Genomic DNA, 23,003 nt, shown 5'->3' on the forward strand with positions numbered 1-23,003 from the left:
AGAACCGAGGACACAAGGGCACTGCAGAGTTATTCTCTATTTCTACGTGGCTGTTGTAATGTGATGAATGAGTTGGAATATGTGCAAGAGCTCAACATGCCTGGGAATATGAGAGCAATCCTCGCAAAACTTCCATATAAATTACGAGAGAACTGGAGAGGTAGGGCCCATGATATTATGGAGACAACTGGATACAGGGCTGGATTCAGTGATATGGTTGCATTTCTTGAGCGTCATGTCAAGATCTTATTAGACCCGTTTTTCGGTGACTTGCAAGATTATAGTTTAAGTACAACATTGCTTAGCCAGCATCAGCAAAGGCCACAGCAGAGTGCCAAGATTAAAAGAAACGTTGTGGCCAGCACTGTAACATCTGTGAGTGCTCCTGAAGAATCTAAACAGACTTGTGCTGCAATAGAAGGAAATGAAGGTGAGCCTTGTGTTTGTTGTTCACAAGTTCACCCATTAGAGGATTGCAAAGAATTTGAAAAAAAAACTGCACAAAGATAAAATGTTTCTGTTAAAGAGGAGAGGAGTGTGTTTTGGCTGTCTGCAACGGGGCCACATCAGTAGGAATTGTGTGGAACGTTTAACATGTGAAATTTGCAATAAACTCCATCCAACAGTGTTGCACGTAAAACGACAAACGCCCTTCTCTGAGCACGGAGCAGAGCATGGAGCCGAAACACCGGAACCCCTGCCAGTGTCACCCACAATATGTGGCCATACAGGGGCCGGAAAGGATCGTGGAATGCTGTCTGTCAACAGTTCTGTTTTTGATCCTTTGGGGTTTCTGTCGCCAGTGACATTGCAGGCAAAAATGATGCAGCAAGAATTGTGTAAAAGAGGCTGCAGCTGGGATGATGCGTTGCCTCAGGATGTTTTACATCAATGGAAAGGATGGCTGAAGGGGCTGACCCTGCTGGATGCATTTAGTGTGGACCGATGCATAAAACCTGTCGGATTTGGAACCATAAAGCATGTACAACTACACAATTTTTCAGATGCCAGTGAAGCAGGCTATGGTACCGTTACGTACATTCGTATGACAAATCAGGAAAACATCATTCATGTTGCCTTTCTCCTTGGCAAGGCCAGAGTAACACCATTGAAGACCATAACCATTCCTCGGCTTGAGCTGTCTGCAGCCGTTCTGGCCGTAAAAATCGATGCGATGGTCAAGGCAGAGCTGAATATCCATTTGGAAAGTTCTGTGTTTTGGACTGATAGCACATCTGTTTTGAAGTACATTAATAATGAGGACAGGCGCTTCCATACATTTGTAGCTAATAGAGTTGCTACCATCAGAGAGTTGTCTGAACCCAAGCAATGGAAGCACGTTAGTACAAAGGAAAATCCAGCTGATTACGTGTCTAGAGGACTGAAAGTCTCAGACTTCCTGAAAACTAGGGTGTGGATGGAAGGTCCTGCATTTTTGTGGAAAGAAGAAGAAAAGTGGCCTAAAAATGTGTTGGACGTGGCTTTGGATGTTGGAGACAAGGAGGTTAGGAAGGAGGTTGCGGCCTGTGCAATTAGCGTTAACACTCCTACTCCCACAGACCAGCTTATTGCACACTTTTCAGATTGGAGGAGACTTAAAAGGGCAGTGGCCTGGTACTTGAAGTTGAAGAGTGTGTTGAAAGAGAAGTGTAAATGTGTAAAACAGTTGGACAGGTCAGTAAAAAAAAACTTAGTTGTGCACAAAATGAATACAAGAGGGCGTCAGAGGACCACCAATGACCCAAAGAGCAATAGGCTGTCCATCGCAGAGCTACAGAGCGCAGAGTTCTTTATTATTTCGTACTGCCAGAAACAAAGGTTCAAGCTGGAGATTGAAGCTCTATCGCAGAATGCCAGAGTAAGCCGTCAGAGTTCCATCTATGCGTTGGATCCTGTTTTGGAGGATGGGCTTTTGAGAGTTGGAGGTAGACTCCATAGAAGTGCAATGCCGGAGGAATCTAAACATCCAATAATCCTGGCCAAAGAACAACACATATCAGAACTAATCCTCAAATGTTTCCATCAAACTCTTGGACATTCTGGACGAGCTCACACTCTGTCAGCTGTAAGAAAAAGGTTCTGGATTACAAAGGGAAATTCTGCTGTGAGAAGGATTATTGGACAGTGCAGCATCTGCAGGCGATACAATGGACGTCTCTTGATGCAAAAAATGGCTGACTTACCGGCTGCAAGGATTTTCCCAGACCATCCCCCGTTTACCAATACAGGGGTTGATTACTTTGGACCAATTGAAATTAAAAGAGGAAGAACATGTTGCAGAAGATATGGCGTTATATTCACCTGTCTGGCGAGTCGAGCCATCCATTTGGAGGTAGCAGCTACGCTTGATACAGATTCCTGTATAAATGCGTTAAGACGATTTATTAGTCGAAGAGGACAAGTGAAGCAGCTGTGGTCCGACAATGGAACAAACTTCGTTGGAGCTGAGAGAGAACTGAAGGAAGCTCTTGCTAAACTGGACCAGGATACAATAAGTTCGTTCTTGGCACAGGTAGAAATTAATTGGACTTTTAACACACCTGCTGCCTCTCATTTTGGTGGTGTTTGGGAGAGAATGATCCGCCTGGTGAGAAGGGTGTTAAACTCAGTGCTGCGTCAACAAACCCTGGATGACGATGGGCTAAATACAGTGTTGTGCGAAGCTGAAGCCATTTTGAATGATCGCCCTATTACAAAGCTTTCAGACGATCCAAATGACTTGGAGCCTCTAACACCAAATCATCTGCTACTGCTTAGAGGCAAGCCATCATTTCCTCCTGGGGTTTTTAAGCCAGAGGAGCAGTATGGGAGGAGGCGATGGAAACAGATACAATACTTGGCTGACCTTTTCTGGAAGAGATGGGTTCGAGAATATCTACCCTTGCTTCAAGAAAGACAAAAATGGAATGAAAAGAAGAAAAATCTTGCAGTTGGAGATATTGTGGCCATTATGGACCCATCTGCCCCTCGAGGATCTTGGCCTCTCGGAAGGGTTTTGGAAGTTTTTACAGATAGTCATGACCTGGTGAGATCTGTGAAATTGAAAACTAAATCCAATATTATTGAAAGACCAATTGCTAAGCTGTGCCTGGTATATGAAGTCTAATTACTGTGTAAGCATCTTATGAGGAACTCATTTGGCCTCCTTTATGTAAAAAAAAAAAAAAAAAAAAAATTGTCATGTTTGTATATTATGCCAATTAGGGGCCGGTGTGTAGGAGCCAAATAGTGTCTGAGTTTGTCGGGCCACTAGATGGTGCTGCTCACTCAACTATATTTGTGAGGGTTCAACAGGTGGTGTGGAGTGTTGACCCGGAAGGGCAAAAAGTTTTTGACCGCTACGGCGGAGTTCTGTAAACGCTGTTGTCTGTAACGAATAGAGATCTTTGAGACTTTGTGGATGTAATGCACCTGTGTGGAGGACAATAAATACGGTAGTAACACACAACAAGATGCCTCTGGAACTGTAACTTACAACATGTTTATCAGTAGCCGCCAAGCGTGTCGTAACACGTAGCTACGGGACAACATCTACAGCGCAGTATCAGACTGGCTGTTATAATTACACTGTATAAGATCCCGTTTGAGCCCTAGAGCCGACCGGAGACCTCTCCATTTGTTGAAAGCTTCCCGATGTTGACTCTCGTCTTATTCTGACACCTGGCACTAGACAAAAGTTTTATTTTCTTTGTCTTGCGTGGAGTTTGCGTTGGGGTTCGGAATGAACTACAAGCCGGTCTCTTTGAATCCATCTTCTACTTTTGTCGAAAGTTGACTAAAGCATTGTCGCTCGAGTTGTCTTCGCTGATACGGAGAATGGCGGCGAATACACAAACCTGCCAAACATAGCCAGGCGAGCATGAACGCGCATGACGTCACGGCCAGTCTCAAATCCTGTCCCGAATCCCTGTTATTTATTTTGCTGTAAAGGATTATAGAGGCAATCGCAGTGATCAGAGAAGGGCTAATTCAGACCATCAGGCAATTGTTTAAGCATGTATGGGTTCGAAAAACGGGTATTTTTAACATGAAATGTTGCACAATGCACCTTTAAAGCAACACCAAGTAACTTTTCCTCTGCGGTCGCCCTACAGGTTGGAAGTGGAATTGTCCATTACTGTAAATGCTCCATAAATGTCCATAAATGCTCCCATTAATTTTAAAAATTGCAGAACTTTACTCCGTTATTGAACTGAACTGAATCAACACTGAATTGACTCTACATCATGACATCCTCACGATTGATTTCTGACTTTAGCCTGTTGACAAGCTAAGAAAGTCATACCGAAATAAGATAAAATTTTCAAAGATTGGAAAAAGATCAAAAGTGTAAAATAGTAAAAAAAAAAATTATTAGATCAAACTATATATATATATATATATATATATATATATATGTCATTTAAGTTCATAAAAATACTTGTTGTGATTGCATTCACCATTAGATTAATTGATGCTTCTTAAACGGCAATATCATCATGCTATGATGCCTTAAAATGCTGTCTAGGTAGGCATCTCAAAAGATTTAGAAACAGAGCTAATGTTTTTTTGTAAATACATATTTACAGTCAGTCTAATATTCAGTCTCTCTCTCAGTCCCTCTCGATTTCCAGGCAGTCACTGCATTAGCTACTGTGGTATTAAAAACAGGATAATTTGCCATTTCCTTCCCTTAAACTGACAAAAACCACTGTCTCGCCTCTCTTTTTTTGTCTCAATCATCTCTACGGGACAGTCAAAGGTCCTGGAACATCTGTGATGAACCATGTCTTTATTGGGTGTCACCATCTTCCAGCTAATGCCTTTAAGGCCACAATATTTCGAGGAAGGGAAACTTTTTGAGATTCTGGCATGAATTCTGAGATAAAACATGGACAGCTGGACCAAAGTGGTGGACACAGGGGGGTTGAGGGGCGAAATGTGTCATTTTTCTTTTAGTGCTTTTAATTACACTACAGAGGGAATTTCTGCAAAGCTCTCTCAGGGGTGGTGACTTGGCACTGAAGGGATGGTAAAGTCAAAAAATAGAGCGTTATTTTAGATATCAAAGCGAGCCGAAAGTGGGTTGAGAGGAAACCAGGGCCAGACTCTTGGGTCTGGGTGGGATTTTTCCACTCGGTCTGACAGAGATATGTTCAAACACATCTGCATCATGAATAAGTGTGTGTGTGTTTGAGGGGGCTGGAAATATGCAATAAAAGACATTCTTTAGGAAAACTACATTTGAAAGTCAAAAGTCTAAAATTAAACTAGCCATTAAGAGTTAAAAACAGTTGTTTTAATGCAAAAAGGAAGAAAAATTGTGTGCACGATGGCATGAAAAGTTTCACACAGATTTTATCACTGGACATAAAGTGGGTTAAGACACCAAGTGGCTGTACTTTTTGTTGTGGTCACTTCTACTGTTTAATGCCCTAATGTTATTGGTTGGCTGCATAACTGCAAAACAAATGTGATGAATTATCAGTAAAACTCCTAAAATTCTCAACTTTGATTGACAATAAATGAATTCTGGTTGCTTTGGCATGGCAAGTCAATGTGTGAACACAGCTTTGCAATGGAAACTAAGCTCTCAGGAGCAGGTAGAAGGCAGAAATGACTCTCACCTGTTGGGACCCCTGACAGACTTCTGGGTGTGCGAGCATGTTTCCGATTTCTAACAGGTGGGGTCGTAGCACCTCCCTTGAACACCCTCTTAATACGGCCCCCAGAACCATGAGAGGAGCCCAGGGAGCACCAGACGAGCAGGAATGGGAGTCTTCAACGTGAGGTAACAGAAACTTGAGGAAGACCTCTGGACTGACAAATGCTCCCAAGAGCTTTGCTGACTCCAAACACTGTCAAAGAGAGAGACAGGAAACCACTGAAATAAAAAAAAGATTCATGATTCAAACATATCTCACAACAGACGGACACACGGATAGATAGATAGATAGATAGATAGATAGATAGATAGATAGATAGATAGATAGATAGATAGATAGATAGATAGATAGATAGATAGATAGATAGACAGACAGATAAAGAGATAGAGATGGACAGACAGACAGACAGATAGATAGATAGATAGATAGATAGATAGATAGATAGATAGATAGATAGACATATAGATAACCTTTGGACAGACAGACAGACAGACAGACAGACACACAGATAGATAGATAGATAGATAGATAGATAGATAGATAGATAGATAGATAGATAGATAGATAGATAGATAGATAGATAGATAGATAGATAGATAGATAGATAGATAGATAGATAACATTCGGACAGACAGACAGACAGACAGACAGACAGACAGATAGATAGATAGATAGATAGATAGATAGATAGATAGATAGATAGATAGACATATAGATAACCTTCAGACAGACAGACAGACAGACAGATCAATAGATAGATGACAGACATACATATAAACAGATAGATAGCTGACAGACAGATATATAGATAGACAGACAGATAAAGAGATAGAGATGGATAGACAGATAGATAGATAGATAGATAGATAGATAGATAGATAGATAGATAGATAGATAGATAGATAGATAGATAGATAGATAGATAAATGAACGTACAGATAAACAGACAGCCAGACAGACAGATAATGGTCGGACGGACAGACAGACGGACGGACAGATAGATAGACAGACGGACAGACAAATAGATGGATAGATAGATGGATGCTCCTGATTGGTTGTCCTGTCACCTGTGTTCTGACGTCAGGCTCAGGGTCTGCACAGGTGTGGTAGAGCACAGTGAGCAGAGACTGCAGGTGTTGCGTACAGTGATCTTCAGCATGCAGCAGCAGGACCCGCAGCAGCTGAGCCGTCTTCACTCGCGTCTGCACTAACCAGTCACCAATGTCCCGGCCCACCGCAGGAAGCAGCTTAGACAGATTCCTCACCACCAGCTCCCTGCAGCCCAGCCCGGGACGCTCTCCTGTCCAAGAAAAAAACAAGGGAAAACATTATTTTTTATTCTAATGTACAGTACTGCCCTGTAACACATGAATTGGCACATCTGAGTCCAGGCCTTAAATTCACTGAAAGTCTTGGGGATGTGCTGGAGGACACTTTACAGAGTGCTGGACTCTTGCATTGAGATCTTGACCTAATATTGATGCACCTCTTGATGGAAATAAAGAGTCATTTTTGTGTCAAGATGTTGGCCGGACAGTTTCAAGAGGGTCATTCTGTCATTAGTCAGTCTCACCTCCAGAAGTGTAAAGGGCAGGTGCAGGCAGCAGAAAGTCCATCTTATCCTTCAAATCATCCTCATTTTCATTTTCCCACTGAGATCCTATTTTTTTCCACAAGTCCTCAGCAAGAGACCTGGATAAAATCATTTAAAATCACAAAATAATACTTTTTTTTTTACAGGAAAGGACTAAAGAGACAAAAACAAAAAGACAAATACATTACTATTAAAAAGTTTGGGCTCATTAAGATTAAATCACAACTGAAAACATATTCAAATAAGAAGCAATTATTTCGTCTTTCCAACCACAAACTTGTACATGAGTAGCTATGTTTCCATCCACCTATTTTTAAAAGCATTTTGGGGTCGCATTAAAAAAAAAAAAAAAAAAAAAAACTGGATAAATGTGCATAATATGTTTATCCGATAAGACGACACGTGCATTTTCATGACATCAGAGGCCTGAAAAACACAGCTATTTTGACTGTGCATTTGTCCTCACCTGATTTCAGGGATCTCATCACTGAGACTGCTCAGAAGCAGCGGGATGAGCTTGTGAAAGTAGGAATATCTGTCCGGCAGGTGGAGGAGCCAATCGCCCACGACTATGGTCACGGCCTTCCTCACCTTGTAAAATAGGAATCATATTTCATATTTAGCAGAAGAACTTCTTATAAAGACATCAAAGATGAGCCATTTATTAAAAAACGCATCAATCAACAAGCCTAAGTGCTGCCAGCTTACCCGTGGCGAGTCGTCAAACAATCTCTGGGCCAAGTGGGACAAAACGTCATCTACATTTTTGCCTGAACTGTGCCGAATGACCGCGCCAGTGGCCTGTGTGGCAGAAACTCTCACTTGGGAATGCTGGTGAGAAATAGTCTGCAACAGAGGCTTCAGAAGACTCTCAGCCTGCAGGTGGAAATGATCTGGGCAAAGATAGATGAACGAAAACTTGTACATTACCATCTCCACTGTGTCTGTGATTGTTTAATTGATATGAGCTGGGCCACTCCTGATATAGACAGTTGAGATACAGTGGATCTGCATCTATGGTGATTGAGATGTCCATATGGAACATTGCGGTCGAGTGATGTCTGTCTAGATTCATTATACAGGGGTTAAACTGGCCTTACATGTGTTGTGTTGTGTATATACACCAATAAGCCAAACCATTATGACCACATGCTTAATATGTTGTTGGTCCTCTGTGTGTGCCAAAACAGCGCCGACCCACGGAGGAATGGACTCTACAAGACCCCTGAAGGTCTTTGAACTTTTAACAATTGCATTGAGATCAGGGGAATTTGGAGGCCATTGAAACACCTTGAACTCTTCATCGTCAGTGTTTGGGAAAGCCATTCTGGATTGCAGAAGAATAGGAATAAGTTTAACACTCTTACTTCAGCAAATAGTGGGGAAAAAGAAACACAAATGTGATGTTTATGTAAAGTAAGTTTTGCTCATATCATAATTATGGTTGAATTAGGTCACCGAAGTTCAGCAGCAAAGACATTGGGTAATAAAGTGAGATTAAATTAAGTATGTATAAAGTATATTTGTGTTATTTAACATAATTAACTATTGCAGAGTTAGCATTTCATTGCTACAATAAAAGCATCATGTTCACACACAGCGCACACAACACTTCTGCACTTACTCCTGATTCTCTCAACATGGTGACAGGAGAGCTGTCAGTCAGTAAATGGGAAAACAATGTAACTTGCATTACTAAATTGAAAAAGTAACTCAGATATTTTTTCCATTGAAACTAAATTCGATGGAATTCAATGGCACCCGGTGGCTATTTTTGGTACTACGGCTAAACGAAATCTTCAACTTTTGTGATATCAACTTCAAATTTGGAACATAGCTTGGTTAGATTTATGGCTTTTTGATTTTATAGTAAAAAATATTTTGTAAAATATAAGTAAAAAAATATATATAGTACAGTATATTTGATTTACTGTCCATAACTTTTTCCTACTTTCATTTTTTGGAGTGTTTTCACTTCAGCAATAATCTGCTGAGTGTTTTCTTTAAAACAAGACCAAACTTGGGTAACGTTATATATTCCAAAGCATTCTTGAATTATAACCATTTAGTGCATTTTAACCCCCCTTCTCAAAAAGGGGGGTGACAGCTAAAGGGTTAAATGATGCCTTGAGGGCCCCACTTACCAGGAACACACTGTGCAAAACTGATGGTGCATCTACAGCTCTCTTTCTTGACTTCAGGGAAGGGATCTGTGATGGTTCTCTGCAGGATCTTTATCATGTCATCCAGGTAGGGGGCAAGTTGTCTGCCGCACACCTCCACCACCAGAGACAGCATCTCCACCAGAGCCAGTCTGAGCTCCTCCGCCGGCTCCAGGATCTCCTTTCCCCCGAGCCTCTGTGCCAGGGAGGGTATGAGATAGGGCAGAGAGTCTTCTGGTTTGGGGACAGATCTGATAAACCCTGTGATGATCTGGATAGTAGAGTCCCTGCATGTCTCCGCAGGATCTGACAGACATTTCAGCAACGTTTTCAGCAAACTGGTGAAAAGCTCCTGAAGCGCACCGCTGGAGAAGCGCTGCTCGATTGTGTCTCTCTTCACTGCTTCTAGAGCTCGTTTTCTGGCGCTTTTGTTATCCTCGTTCAAACAGTTTAAGTGGCGAGCCAGAGATTTTAAAACATCCGCTGCAGCTCGATCATCACTGGCGGTCGCCATTGCTCCTTCACGTGTGTTGATGTTGTTGCTGGTTGTCATGGCGGTTGTTGCTGCCACTACGACGGTAGATTGCGACAGCTCAGATGGCTTTACGGCAGAGGAACATTCAAAACAGTTCAACTTTATTTTATTTATTTTACCATGACCAGAACAATATTTTTCACGAAGAAATACAATTCAGATAATAATAAATAGTCAGAAATATGTGTAATGAGATGGCGGGTGGCGTATATATTTTACATACGTACATTTTTTTTTAATCAGATTTGACAATTCACATCACTACGAATAATCTAGAACAAAAATCTGCTTATTATAAAATCATGCAGTTTTTTTTAAGTGTGCCACATTGTCATCTCTTATGTCTTCAGGGTTTTTTATAGCAAGATCGATGACAATGCACATGGTACATCTTTTACATGATTTAAAAGGTATTTTTTTAAATATTTTGTTGTTTGTGAAAATCAAATTTTGCCACAAGTAAGTTATAAGAAAGTTAACAGTCGATTCTAATGATTCTAATTTGGTTTTAAAAAAAGACTACTTTTTATTATTATTAGATTTAGAAACTTAAATCATTCCAGGAAAGTGATGAAACATTACAAGAAAAAAAGAAGAAGACAAACGTGTTTGTAGAGGTCAGGGTCTGTGATCTACAAAACTTGAGTGTTATTCTGGATGACGCACATACCCATAATTACGCTGATTGGCTGAAACAGGAGATGATTCAAAATAAATAAAAAGCTCCAAATAAACTAAAGTAATCTCAACCCATTAACATCTACATGACAGTTATATGTCTTTTCTGATATTTTAAAATTATTTATTTTATTAATGTCAGTGTCAGTGTCCAATCGCGAGACGGATCGACGTCACAGCGTTCGCGAGCAGCAGGACCAAGCAAGCATCATCCCAGAGCGCGAGCCTTGCATCTCCGCCTCATAACGGTAAGCCAAATTAACATTAAATACTGTACGACACACGCGACTGTTTTCAGCTCTATATACCGAGACATGCGGTTTCCAAAATAATACATGACTAAAGCAATTTATACACCGCATAGGTTGTATTTGAAGCGAATGAGCTGGGATAAAAACGTAAACAGGTGATCACAGAGTGATGCTCGAGCGCTCCGCCGACAAACCGACGCTTCGTTTTGCACGCACGACTGAATGCGGTATCGGTTTCGTGAACGTATAGGTCGAGAATGAGGACAGATGCTTCAGTTGCTAATGGTTTTTGGATGTTTGATGTGAATCAATGGCGGAAGTGAAATGTAAATGTGTTACATGCAGAAGAATGGCCTATCATCATTATAAAATCTATCTATCTATCTATCTATCTATCTATCTATCTATCTATCTATCTATCTATCTATCTATCTATCTGTCTATCTATCTATCTATCTATCTATCTGTCTGTCTGTCGATAGATTGATAGACAGCTACATAAATGCATTTTGAATACATGAGATTTTTCTAGTCACTCAACAGTCAAATATTATTGGACACAGAATTAGACACAGACTTAAGAAAGAATATCTCTCCTCGTTCCCCCTCCTGCTCTTTTCTCCTGCGGCAGAGATAGAAGATAAGATGGCCACCTCCTCCTCCAATCTGGAAGAAGATGAAAGTCTGAAAGGCTGTGAGGTTTTCGTGCAGAAACACAACATACAGCAGATCCTCAAAGAGTGCATCGTCAACCTGTGCATCGCCAAGCCCGAGCGGCCTATGAAGTTCCTGCGGGAACACTTCGAGAAGCTGGAGAAGGTGCGTTACTCTTACTCTGTTTGCTCTCTCTCTTCTGGTGATGTGTTTGTCTAAGTTATGAATTTGCGTCGGAAAGGGTGAAGGTTGGGGATCACAACGGATGTGGCTTCATTCCCATGGAGCTGTGGAAGCAGGAGCTGGAGAGTTATTGAGATCATCAATGTCCCGTTTGGCTTGGCACTTAACCTCAGGATGCTCATGTCCTGGGGGATGATCCTGTAATGAATGCACTGTACATTGCTTTGGAAAAAATTCTGGCTGAATTCACTGCTAGTGTATTCATTTTTAACGAATGCTTTCGCCTTCCCTCAAACATCCATGATCATTAACTGTCATTGTGTTAGCATTCATAGTGAAGTTGATTTTCTTTTTGTGTATTATTTGATGACAAGTGCACCACAATAGAAAGGATATTAATTATTTTTAGAGTTAATTGCAGGTTTTGGGAATGAGAAATCGTTGGTTTCTATTAATGCTTCTTTGATCTGTTCCTGGAGTGTGTGAATTGAGTTGACTTTATCTTAGGCACTTTATCAGGATCTGTGGAAAATCTATGAAGTTCATTAGCAGCTGTAAACATTGAATTTTGGATTTTGTTGGGCTTATATATAGTTTTACAGCATCTACACTGATTCTCAAATGTTTTGACTTCAAGGCATCTCATTGTTGGCAACAGTATTCAAAAGTTTAAGGATAAGAATAAAAATACTTATAATTTCTACCTGTTTAAATATTTTAGAGCTTGGTATAACTACAAAATATAATCATTACATACGGTACCCGTGACATTTTAAGATTTTTATTTAAATATATGGTAGTCAATATTTGAAGTGGATCAACAAAGTTAATTTTTTTATTTTTTATTTATTTATTTAGAAAAGGGACAGTGTACATTAATTAACATCCTTAAATGTAAATGTACTCAAATTAGCCCGAAGGCTAGTTTTCATTTGTAGTCCCTTTGCCAAATGTTTTTAGGCTCTAAACTACAAAAAAAGAGTTAAACATTACAGCAATACACTACAACAGTCATAAAACTAGAAGTATACAAAAAGACAATATATATATATATATATATATATATATATATATATATATATATATAGTTAAATATGAATGAATAGGTCTTTAATAGGTTCATCTAAGTTGTCCTAAGACAAGAACGGGTATTGTTCAAAATTTCATGTATAATAATAATAAATTTTATTTGCCTTACTCAAAGCGCTACAGTACAGAACAAAATAATCAAACATGAAGATACAAGTATACATAGTAGAATCAAAAAAATACAATTATAAATTGAAAGGTTGACTAAAAAGATGTCTTAAGAAGTTTCTTAAAACAATCATATATAACTTTGATGAAAAGTTTTGATCCACTTCAAATGTTGACTACTATATATATACACTGTAAAAAATTTGGAGTAGGATTTACTTGAAAAAACCTTGCTAAACGATCTCACTCAGAAAATGCTAGTAAATTTACAAAGATTTGCCAAGTAAAAACCTAAACATATTTATCAGTAGCTTTAATTAGAAATCTTTAAGTTAAATTTACTTGGAATGTGGAATTAAGTAAACTTTACAAAAAATAAGTAATTTTAACTCGGCTTGTAAAAGGTTGATTAATACCGATTTCCTTTGCCTTTGTATTACACTTCACTAAAACAATTATCTTGAATTTTATTAGTCATTTATAGTATGTTCTTTACTTAGATCATCTAAGTAATTTATATATACATCATGTCAGACTTTAAGCCTTATGTGAATGCAAACACCTCAATACTTGGTAGACAATACACAATGGCGGTAACATTTGATGGATCGTTTTTGTGTTTGAATGTGTCGTTTTAAGCAAAAAATTTACTCGAAATGTCACAAAATGGCAATTTACTAATACTGAAAACAAAAAACAATGATAAAACAGTGTAAATACAGCTGGAAACCAGTGAAAAATGAACCTCATTAATTATTCAAGGTCCAGTGCATGATGGGAACCCCAGTATCAGAAAAGTTGAGTAATTTTTACTTAATTTTATTGAGTTGATATTACACTTTCATTTATACTCGCTTGAAATAAGTACTGATATGGAATTTACTTAGCTTTTTAAATTCTCGCCTGAACTAACTTTTTCAAGTAAATTACATTGGGTCTTTTCACTAGTATTTACTTAACCAAAAAATCATTTTTTACAGTGTATATATATATATATAGGCTAGTACTTTATATAGGATTTTTCTAGATGTAGAAATCAAACTTCTAAAATTAAAATTATTTTAAGTCGTCTTTTATTTATTTGTACAAAAAACATATTTTCTTTTCTATTTGAATGTTTTAAATGCAATTTATTTGACACAAAGCTTAATTTTCAGCATTATTACTCCAGACCAGTGCCATATGATCCTTCAGAAATCATTCTAATATGATAATTCAATGCTCTAGAAACATTTCTGATTATTATCAATGTTGAAAAAGTTGTGCTGCTTAGTATTTTTGTGGAAAGGAAACTGCATTTATGCATTTATTTAAAATAGGAAATGCAGTTTCCTTTCCACAAAAATACTAAGCAGCACAACTTTTTCAACATCATATGAATCATACTGATTCATATGAATCATACATACTGAATCATACATCAACATCATACTGAAGGATCATATGGCACTGGTCTGGAGTAATAATGCTGAAAATTCAGCTTTGTGTCAAATAAATTGCATTTAAAACATTCAAACATCATGAGAAAAAATGTACCGTATTCCTTTTGGTCAACTCAATGCTTCCTTGCTGAAAAATTGTGAATTTTTTTATTTCACAAAGAAAAGAAAAAAATCATATTGCCCCCAATAACAGTAGTGTGGTGTACTACTTACTTTATGTAAGCAGAAGTGTAAAGAGCTGGATTCTTCAACATTCCCGTTCCCCCTCAATAGACAATTAGGAGGCATGCTGATGCTGTTTGATGTTGTTGCCCAATCTTAGATTACACGGATCTTATGAAAGTCACAGCAGTCATTCGTTTAGCTGGAGGTGCCAGTAACCGCATCCACCACACTCAGCAGCAACTAAACATCTTCTTTGATCATGTGCTCCAGGAACAACAGGCTTTTTCATACCCGCAGATGCTTTGGGCTGGGGCTTTTGTTAGGAATGGGCTTCTGCTGGTTTAGGTAGAGCATCAAACAGCCGATGGGATTGTGTATTCATAAGACGCGATCAGATGGGCTGAGATTGCACTCAGAACAAGAGAACGACTGTCCTTGTCTTCTCCTCATGACGCATGTTCAGCGATAGCTTGTGTTTTTTGAGGTTATTTAGTGTCTTCATACTTTTGAGCCGCTGGGTGAACGATGTTTACTGACCCACTTGCATTTTAGTCAGATGAATTCTCTCTCTCTCTCTCTCTGTCTGGCACCTGCTGTTCATTTAGAAAGATGAAAATCCACGGGCTGCTAAAGGATACACATTCCTGACCCAATGTGTGTGAATGAGTGTATGAAAACTGTGCCGGATTAAAATGGACATGTAGGGCACAAGTCAGCATGAGGGCTAGCAAATGATGACAGGATTTCCTTACTGTTTTCTTTTAAATAGAAATGAAAGCTTCTAATGATATACGATTCTTAGTGGTCGTCTAGGCTGATATTTGTCCATCTTGAGATTGGCATCGACCAATCACGTGACCTCCTGTCCAGTTAACAAAAAGTAGTATTTTGCTCATGTACCAGTTTTTATGTCAATCATATAAATAAAAAATAAAATTCACCCAAAAATGTTAACTCTGTCATCATTTACTCACCCTCGTGTTGTTCCAAACCCGTGAGACTTCTATACGTTTTCGGAAGACGAAAGAAGATATTTTTTTGTGTAAAATCTGAGTCAGACTGAGTCAACTACCACTTTGACACTTCAGTTCGGAGGTCGTAAAACTAATCCATATGAATTGAGTGGTTTAGTCCAATTTTTTTGAAGAGACTTGATCACTGTTTTAATTTAGGCTTTTATTCTCATATAAACATTGATCAGCGGACATAAACAGAAGCTCAACTGAACTTGCCTGACACGTCGCAAGAACAAATTGGTTAAGCGGAAGCTCAAATGTGCTGCGTTACACTGGAAAGAACCTGATTGAATATGAATAAAAGCCTAAATCTGTTGATTAAATCTGTTCATCATATAAAGCATTTGAGTCCTTTCAGAAAATTTGGACTAAACCGCTCAATTCATATAGATTAGTTTTACGATCTCTTTATGATTTTTTTGAAACGTCAAAGTTGTGCAGCTGTCAATGAAGGAAAATAAACCACTCAGATTGTATTAAAATTATCTTCAAAAGCCTTACGGTTTGAAACAACATGAGGGCGTGTAATCAATGACAACATTTTCGTTTTTGGGTGAACTATCCCTTTTGAGCCCATACATATACCACCATTCAAAGTTTGGGGTCAGTGTTTTTTTTTTTTTTTGAAGAAATTAATACTTTAATTGATCAAAAGTCACAGTAAATACAATTATAGTGTTACATTTATAATGTTAATATTTCAAGTAAATGCTTCACAGATTTCAGAGCACATTTGGACTCTTTATGTGTTATTTCATGGACAGGCCTGTTGATGGCTGTCTAAAGCTTTGGAGAGAGCTTGTGTGTGTTTTGTGTGTGGCATGTGCCCAGCTGTTCTTTTGCATTCGCCGGCCTTCACTTTGGTATTTGTGTCTGGGGATGTTTCAGAGGCAGATGTTTATGCCATTTTACAAACACTTTATCTTTTATACCCTGTAAAAGTTGTAATTGTAAAATTAACAGACTGATATCAGATTTATATAGGCCAGAATCCCAGAGAGAATCTGTTGTAGAGAGTGACTCATAAGTAAGTAACCACGTAAAAATGCACTAAAACCACTCATATAATATTCACACACACGCTAAATACACACACTCACCTGATACTTTATTAAGTACATCTTGCTAGGTCTGGGTTGGACCTCGATTTTGCCTTCAGAACTGCCTTAATTCTTCGTGGCATAGATTCAACAATGTGCTGGATGCATTACTTAGAGATTCTGGTCCATTGACATGATGGCATCACACTGTTGCTGCAGATTTATTGGCTGCACACCCATGATGTAAATCTCCCATTCCACCGCACCCCAAAAGTGCTTGACTGGATTGCGAATTTGGTGAATGTGGGGGCCAATTGAGTATAGTGAACTTGTATTGTTGGATTTTTGTTGTAAAGTTGGAGGCCTTGTATTGTATAGTTCAAAAACACAGTTTGACATGATTTGAGCTTTGTGATTTGACGTGTTATCCTGCTGGAAGTGACCATCAGAAGATGATACAATGTGGTCATAAAGGGATGGACGTGGTCAGCAGCAATACTCAGGTAGTCTTCCCTCATATCCCCCTGAGACGAGAGATTTATGTATTTTTTTGTCTGGAAAAAATCATCTGATGACGCAAAAATCGTCTTTTTTTTGCGTCATCTGAGGATTTTTTTGTCCAGAGGCCTAAGACTTCAGTCAGTAGTAGGGTTGTCCTGCATGTTCTCAATCTCAACCCGTCCATAGAGGGTGGGATCTCACTCACAGAATAAACACATAGTGTCAGCCATTTTTTTTTGGAAGCTAAGCTAGCAGGCTCTTGTTCTGTGGAGAAAGCTGAGTAGTAGTAGCCTGGATGCCAGCCCGAACTCCGCCCACAACATTTTTTGGACGGGAAGTTCGGTCTGGACTCGATCCATTGAGGAGTAATTATGATCGGTTCAGAAATCATCGGGCCAATCAAATTGCCAGGGCGGGCTTTATATGATGATGGACAGGTGATCTGAAGGGACGTGATCATCACGTTATCAAAGAGCGCTAACTGTCTTCCCTCAGAGATGACTGCAGCTGGAGAATTGAGATGTACAGATTCCGCTGTCGCGTCTGTTGGAAAATAAATCGACAGCGCATTAATTTTAATAGACAAACAGAAAACTGCAATCAAGGCATTTGTCGATCGGAAAGATATTTTTGCCGTCCCACATGATTCGGGAAAAGTGCAACTTATCAGCTGGCTCTGACGGTCGCTAAGAAGATGGGACGTAATGAAAAGCCTGTGGTCGTTGTGGTTTCTCCTTTGGTCGCATTCATGAAGGAGTAAGTAAAAGAAGCAACACTCGTTATTTAACTTCTAAAATAAGTAAAGCTAGGCTACGTTCTGTATTTGACAACTGTATGCAAAGTAGCTGACTTACTGCGTTGCTCTGATTGGTTGTAGGTTTACCGACTATCCAATTGAGTGCAGAGTTGTTTTTTTTCCTGGTTCGGTTAAGACACGCCTCATAATCAAAGCCAGACGGAGGGGTTTCAGACTCATCTTCCTATAGGAAAAGGAGTATGACGAAGTCAGGCTAGAGTAGTAGGGGTTACCATACTCTTTTTCCTGGACATGTCCGGCCGTCGATGTCGATGAACGCTAAACAAGTGGTTGGTTGATGTGCGTTTTAACATTGCTAAGAAAATTCCCGCTCCTCCGTGAGAGATATGAGACCGGTGTGTCTCATAGGTTTCGCTCATCGGTAATCACGCCACCGACCTCGGGGCCCTCACTCGTCCCGCTCGCCACAGTAAACATGATGAATGGCGACTGTAGAACTCAAAAGCCGAATCCCGGACATTTTGGGCGATCTCGAAACACAATTTCGGGCAGACTCATCACAGAGACTCACTAGTAGCCTAGACTTGTTGTTTAACTTTTGTACTCTGTTACCGGTAGGTGTGGCCTCCTAGGGCAGCGGAGCAAGTGCATTCTGGGAGTTGTTGTCTTTCATCCACATAAGCCAAAATACATTTTCTGGCTTTTCTCAGTCTAGAAAGCTCCAAATTCAAAAATAATTTCACATTTCTTCTACATAAATGACCCATTTTAAATACACATTCATCTTTCCAGAGGTGAAGTATCCCTTTAGGCAATGATTAGTTGGTACTAAAGGGTCCAAACTAAAGTGTGCCAAGAAAATATCCCCCACACCACTACATAAGCAGCAGCAGCAGCCGTTGTTGATACAAAGCAGGACAGAACCATGCTCTCATGTTGTTTACGCCAAATTCTGACCCGACCATCTGAATGTCACAGCAGTCCAGGCAACATTTTCCAATCTTTTGTTGTCCAATTTTGGTGAGTCTCGGCGAAATGTTGCCTCAGTTTCCTGTTCTGATAGGCACACACTGGACCGATTTCTCCCTCTCCGACAGTCCTAGGTAAAGTCCCGATTATCTTGATGGTTCTACAGATTATCAGATTTTCCTGCGGTGTGTTAAGAGTGCCTGAATCTGTTGAAACGAAATGATACCCAATTAGAAAGCGAGCTGATGGAAGTGTCCCCTCCAGCTCGCACTGTAACATCTAAAGTCAGTGTTCACACCGTCACCACGACTTCATCTAAACAATTTTCTTTTTCCCCCCTGCAAATTTACTGTAAAAACGGTCCATACACTATAAGCGACATTTCTCCTTGCAAGTTTACTTTAAAGTCACGTTTGATGCTAGAGATTTTGTGAGATTTCCCGTGTTCACAGGCAAGATCACATGCTGATCACATCGCTGGACTCCACACTCTAGAAGAACAAATCGGTTAAATCTATGATTTCTCATCATCGTGTTTGTAGTCTCTCGAGATTTAAAAAAATGTGTTAGTGTGGTCCCAGGTTTAGCCGACAGGAGTGGCACCCAGTGAGCTTCACATCTGCTTCAAGGTTCACACATCTTTCAGAGATGTCCTGTTGCAGACATCGGTTATAACCAGTGGCTATTTGAGTTACTGTTGCCTTTCTATCAGCTCAAACCAGTCATTCTCCTCTGACCTCTGGCATCATCAAGGCATTTTCACCCACAGAGCCGTCGCTCACAGGCTATTTTCTCTTCTTCAGACCATTCTCTGTAAGCCCTAGAGATAGTTGTGCATGGAAATCCCAGTAGATCAGCAGTTTCTGAAATACTCAGACCAGCCTGTCTGGCACCAACAACCTCTCTTTCCCATTCTGATGCTCAGTTTGAACTTCAGCAGATCATCTTGACCATGTCTAATTGCCTAAATGCATTCATTTGCTTCCATGCGATTGACTGATTAACGAGCTGTTGAACAGGTGTACATAAAGAAGTGGCTTGTGAGTGTAGTTTAGTTTTATGTAAAAAAAATATTTAGTAAGAAATCAAAATGTATTATACATATGATTACATATTCATCATATATAGTAGTATGTTAACACAATACATTTATAAATGACGTATGTCCACCCCACATGCAGTAATGTACCGTGAGACTGTGTGTAGCCTCTCCGACTAGTTGTCTCATGGACACAAACATCATTTGTGCTGTGGAGTGCAGCTTCATTGTTCTTCCCTCTGTCATACGGGAATCTTTCAGTGTCTCTCTCTCTCGCTCTGCTAGTGAAATCTCAGTGCTGTTGTATCCGCTGTCTGTGCTCACAGTACGTTTCAGTCTTTTAGATGCATTAGATTTTATTATCTGTAATCGTGATTTTTTTTTAATCGTAGCTGTCTTCTGTTTTAACTTTGCACTGTTTTTTGTGTGTGTCCTGTGTAACGAGGATGAAAAATCCAGCTCTTCATTAGATGGGTACCTATCCTCTCGATGCTTTCAAATGGATGTCTAATCATATGTATCGTTCACGTCCTCTCTCCACAGGAAGAATGCAAGCAGATCATGGCCCGTCAGAAGTCCAACTCGCAGTCGGACTCTCACGATGATGAAGTGTCTCCTCCTCCTCCAAACCCAGTGGTGAAGGCCAGGCGCCGGAGAGGTGGAGTCAGCGCTGAAGTCTACACAGAGGAGGATGCCGTCAGCTACGTCAGAAAGGTTCATAAAAATTGCAGTTATTTTCAAACACCCTGTTTTGGATTCTTCCCTTTAGTACTAAACCAGGTTCAACTCCACGTCTTCACATTAGATACTTTTTTTCATTATAGATGACAAAAATTGGCATTAACAATTTTTATAATGCGGTTCTTCTGAAATAATCTGGAAATAATACAGGATGCGACGTGAATTTTATTTGATTAGATGGAAATGTTACTCTATGATATTATTGGTCGTTTTCTTTTTCTGTACCACCTTAATTATGTAAGCAGAAAACAAGTCGAAACGTGCTATGAATATGAGTACATTCACTGAATTGTGCACAATAACACCAGGAACATTTGCTGTGAACGTAATTAAGCACCAGCGTTATTTTTGTGTTATTTATATAATGTTATAGTATTTATTATTTTGAACTTGCTTTTATTTGATATATTTCTATTTAACTTTAATTTATTTTATTTAAGTACTTAATATTATGTATTAACTTATTTATTTCAGTTATTTTCTAAGGCTTTTTTAAGTTTAAGATTAAGTTTTTCTTTTAATAATTATATATTTTTAATTTCAGCCTTATTTCAATTAACAAAAATGGTTTGTTATAGTTTTATTTGATGATAAAAGACTGATTTTGATTGTACATTTTTATTTAAAATCAATTTGGCAATTTGATAAGGTTCAAATGATGACTAAAGGGTTCATAAATTTTGCCTTGATCTTTTGACATATAAGAGGCCTTTGTACCATTAAAACATGCAAGTTTCATAGCTGAAAACGTTTTCCTCATTATAAACAAAGGATTTTTTTAATCAAGCTCATTTCGATATTGCGGGATCTGACATCAAATGGCCAAATACATTTGCAAATGCCTGCCTCCAGAGCAAGACATTAACAAATAGTTATAAATCTTTCACAGTAAAGATTTTATAATGCGTTGTCTGTAAATTACTCAGATGCAATTGCGAGTGGGTGTTAATACTAAATATTAAATTAACGTTATATGTCAACCTCAAAGAACACATTAAAATAAAAATAAAAATCCATGTCACGACTCCTTTAATTACCACAAACCCCAAGTACTAAACATCGGTACATGACACGTCATGGTCCCGCATGATTTGTGCTACAGTATGAACGAGAATGGATCCTCAAATCATGGACATTGTTGAGAAGAGGTGTACTATTAATTCTCTAAGCAATCATTTACATTTCTGCCTTGTGTATGATAAAATGGGTGAAAGGGTGATCAGAAGAATATCATAGAGTACGCAAATGTAGATATTATTTTGCAGAAACTTCAACATGCCAGGAAAACCTACACTTAATTTAGTAACTCATTGTTTTCTTTGGTTATAGGTCATTCCAAAGGACTACAAGACGATGACCGCCCTGGCCAAAGCCATCTCTAAGAATGTGCTGTTCGCCCACCTAGATGACAATGAGAGAAGGTAAATGCTCGTCGTCTCAGGTAGTTTGTTGTCAGGCATTATAAGTCGCACTATATCCCGTGTTGTGAAGTCTTTGTTATGAATCGGGTCATGTTGTTTCCAGCTGGTTTCTGGTTGTCAGCACTGGTCTTGTGTGCGTTTAGCGGGGTGAGGGTGTGAGTCGTGTCAGAGGGGCTTGTGAGTAGCCACTGTATTCGCTCTGTTGCTCTCGTCACCATGGCAACTTGCGTCGAAATAAAACGAGGCATTGTGTCTGACAGTGGTGGAAAGTGTGTTTTAATGTGGGTGTGGGGAAATTGTGTTGCGTGGATTGTTGGCTTTTGAGTCGGGGAGATGCCACAAACCCTAAACAACGAGAAGTAAAACGCCTCTCCCAGTCTACCAGGAATTTCGCTCAGGTTGCTTCGTCTTTGTGTGGGGAATACAGTTTCACTGCTGAGGAGAATCCATTATGCATACAGATCCACCATGAAGGGAACAAACTCTCAGCTTTCTGCTTTTAAACCCTCTATGAGAACACACGAAACTCCCCAAAACATCCAGTGCTCAGCTGGAAATTCACCACACTTATTATCAGGCTTTCTTGCCAGGAGCTGCAGATGCATGCTATCGTGTTTTAAGATTGATAGCCTTTTTCTTTTTTCGTTTTTTTCAGGGGCTGTTGTGATATATTACAGTAACTATTTATCAGAATTATAGGCCAATTTAGTTGGAAAATACTGTTTATATTGTACATCATCTTAAGACTTTAAGGCCTGTGTTGTAATTTTTCTTCAGAAAGCTCCAGAACACACTTCAGATTTCTGGCTCAGATTTGTGGAGAACATTAACATTGTTTCCATGGTTACGGAATATTCGCTCCTGGCAACGGAATAGCACAATGACCAATAATCTGTGTGTCTGTGATGCTGTCAGAGCAACTTGCTTGACGTGGTCAAACCGAGGTGCAGCAGATTAGGACTGCGGTATCTGGTGAATAACAGGAAAATTACATTTTTTCAGGGCTATTATTT

General features: G+C 39.3%; 2 protein-coding genes across 3 annotated transcripts in view; one reads left to right on the plus strand and one right to left on the minus strand.

The window, feature by feature from the left end:
* The window catches only part of dnaaf5 (dynein axonemal assembly factor 5), a 29,598-nt gene extending 14,948 nt beyond the window's left edge, over nucleotides 1–14,650 (minus strand). The window contains exons 1-7 of one of the 2 annotated variants that reach the window (XM_089128272.1): nucleotides 14,555–14,650; nucleotides 9,384–10,002; nucleotides 7,948–8,132; nucleotides 7,706–7,830; nucleotides 7,219–7,337; nucleotides 6,713–6,945; nucleotides 5,607–5,837 (exon numbers count right to left, since the gene is read on the minus strand). In XM_089128272.1, coding sequence (XP_088984398.1) covers nucleotides 5,607–5,837; nucleotides 6,713–6,945; nucleotides 7,219–7,337; nucleotides 7,706–7,830; nucleotides 7,948–8,132; nucleotides 9,384–10,002; nucleotides 14,555–14,629 — 1,587 coding nt within the window. In that variant the 5' untranslated portion in view covers nucleotides 14,630–14,650. Of the gene's footprint in view, nucleotides 1–5,606; nucleotides 5,838–6,712; nucleotides 6,946–7,218; nucleotides 7,338–7,705; nucleotides 7,831–7,947; nucleotides 8,133–9,383; nucleotides 10,039–14,554 lie in introns of those variants that run through there. The other variant, XM_039662719.2, reaches the window with a different exon arrangement.
* The window catches only part of prkar1b (protein kinase, cAMP-dependent, regulatory, type I, beta), a 64,084-nt gene continuing 51,841 nt past the window's right edge, over nucleotides 10,761–23,003 (plus strand). The window contains exons 1-4 of the mRNA XM_039662757.2: nucleotides 10,761–10,862; nucleotides 11,497–11,684; nucleotides 20,372–20,542; nucleotides 21,899–21,990. Coding sequence (XP_039518691.2) covers nucleotides 11,511–11,684; nucleotides 20,372–20,542; nucleotides 21,899–21,990 — 437 coding nt within the window. The 5' untranslated portion in view covers nucleotides 10,761–10,862; nucleotides 11,497–11,510. The remainder of the gene's footprint in view (nucleotides 10,863–11,496; nucleotides 11,685–20,371; nucleotides 20,543–21,898; nucleotides 21,991–23,003) is intronic.

The sequence above is a fragment of the Pimephales promelas genome, chromosome 3, assembly GCF_988280905.1.
Source record: "Pimephales promelas chromosome 3, fPimPro1.hap1.1, whole genome shotgun sequence".
NCBI classification, from domain to species: Eukaryota; Metazoa; Chordata; class Actinopteri; order Cypriniformes; family Leuciscidae; genus Pimephales; species Pimephales promelas.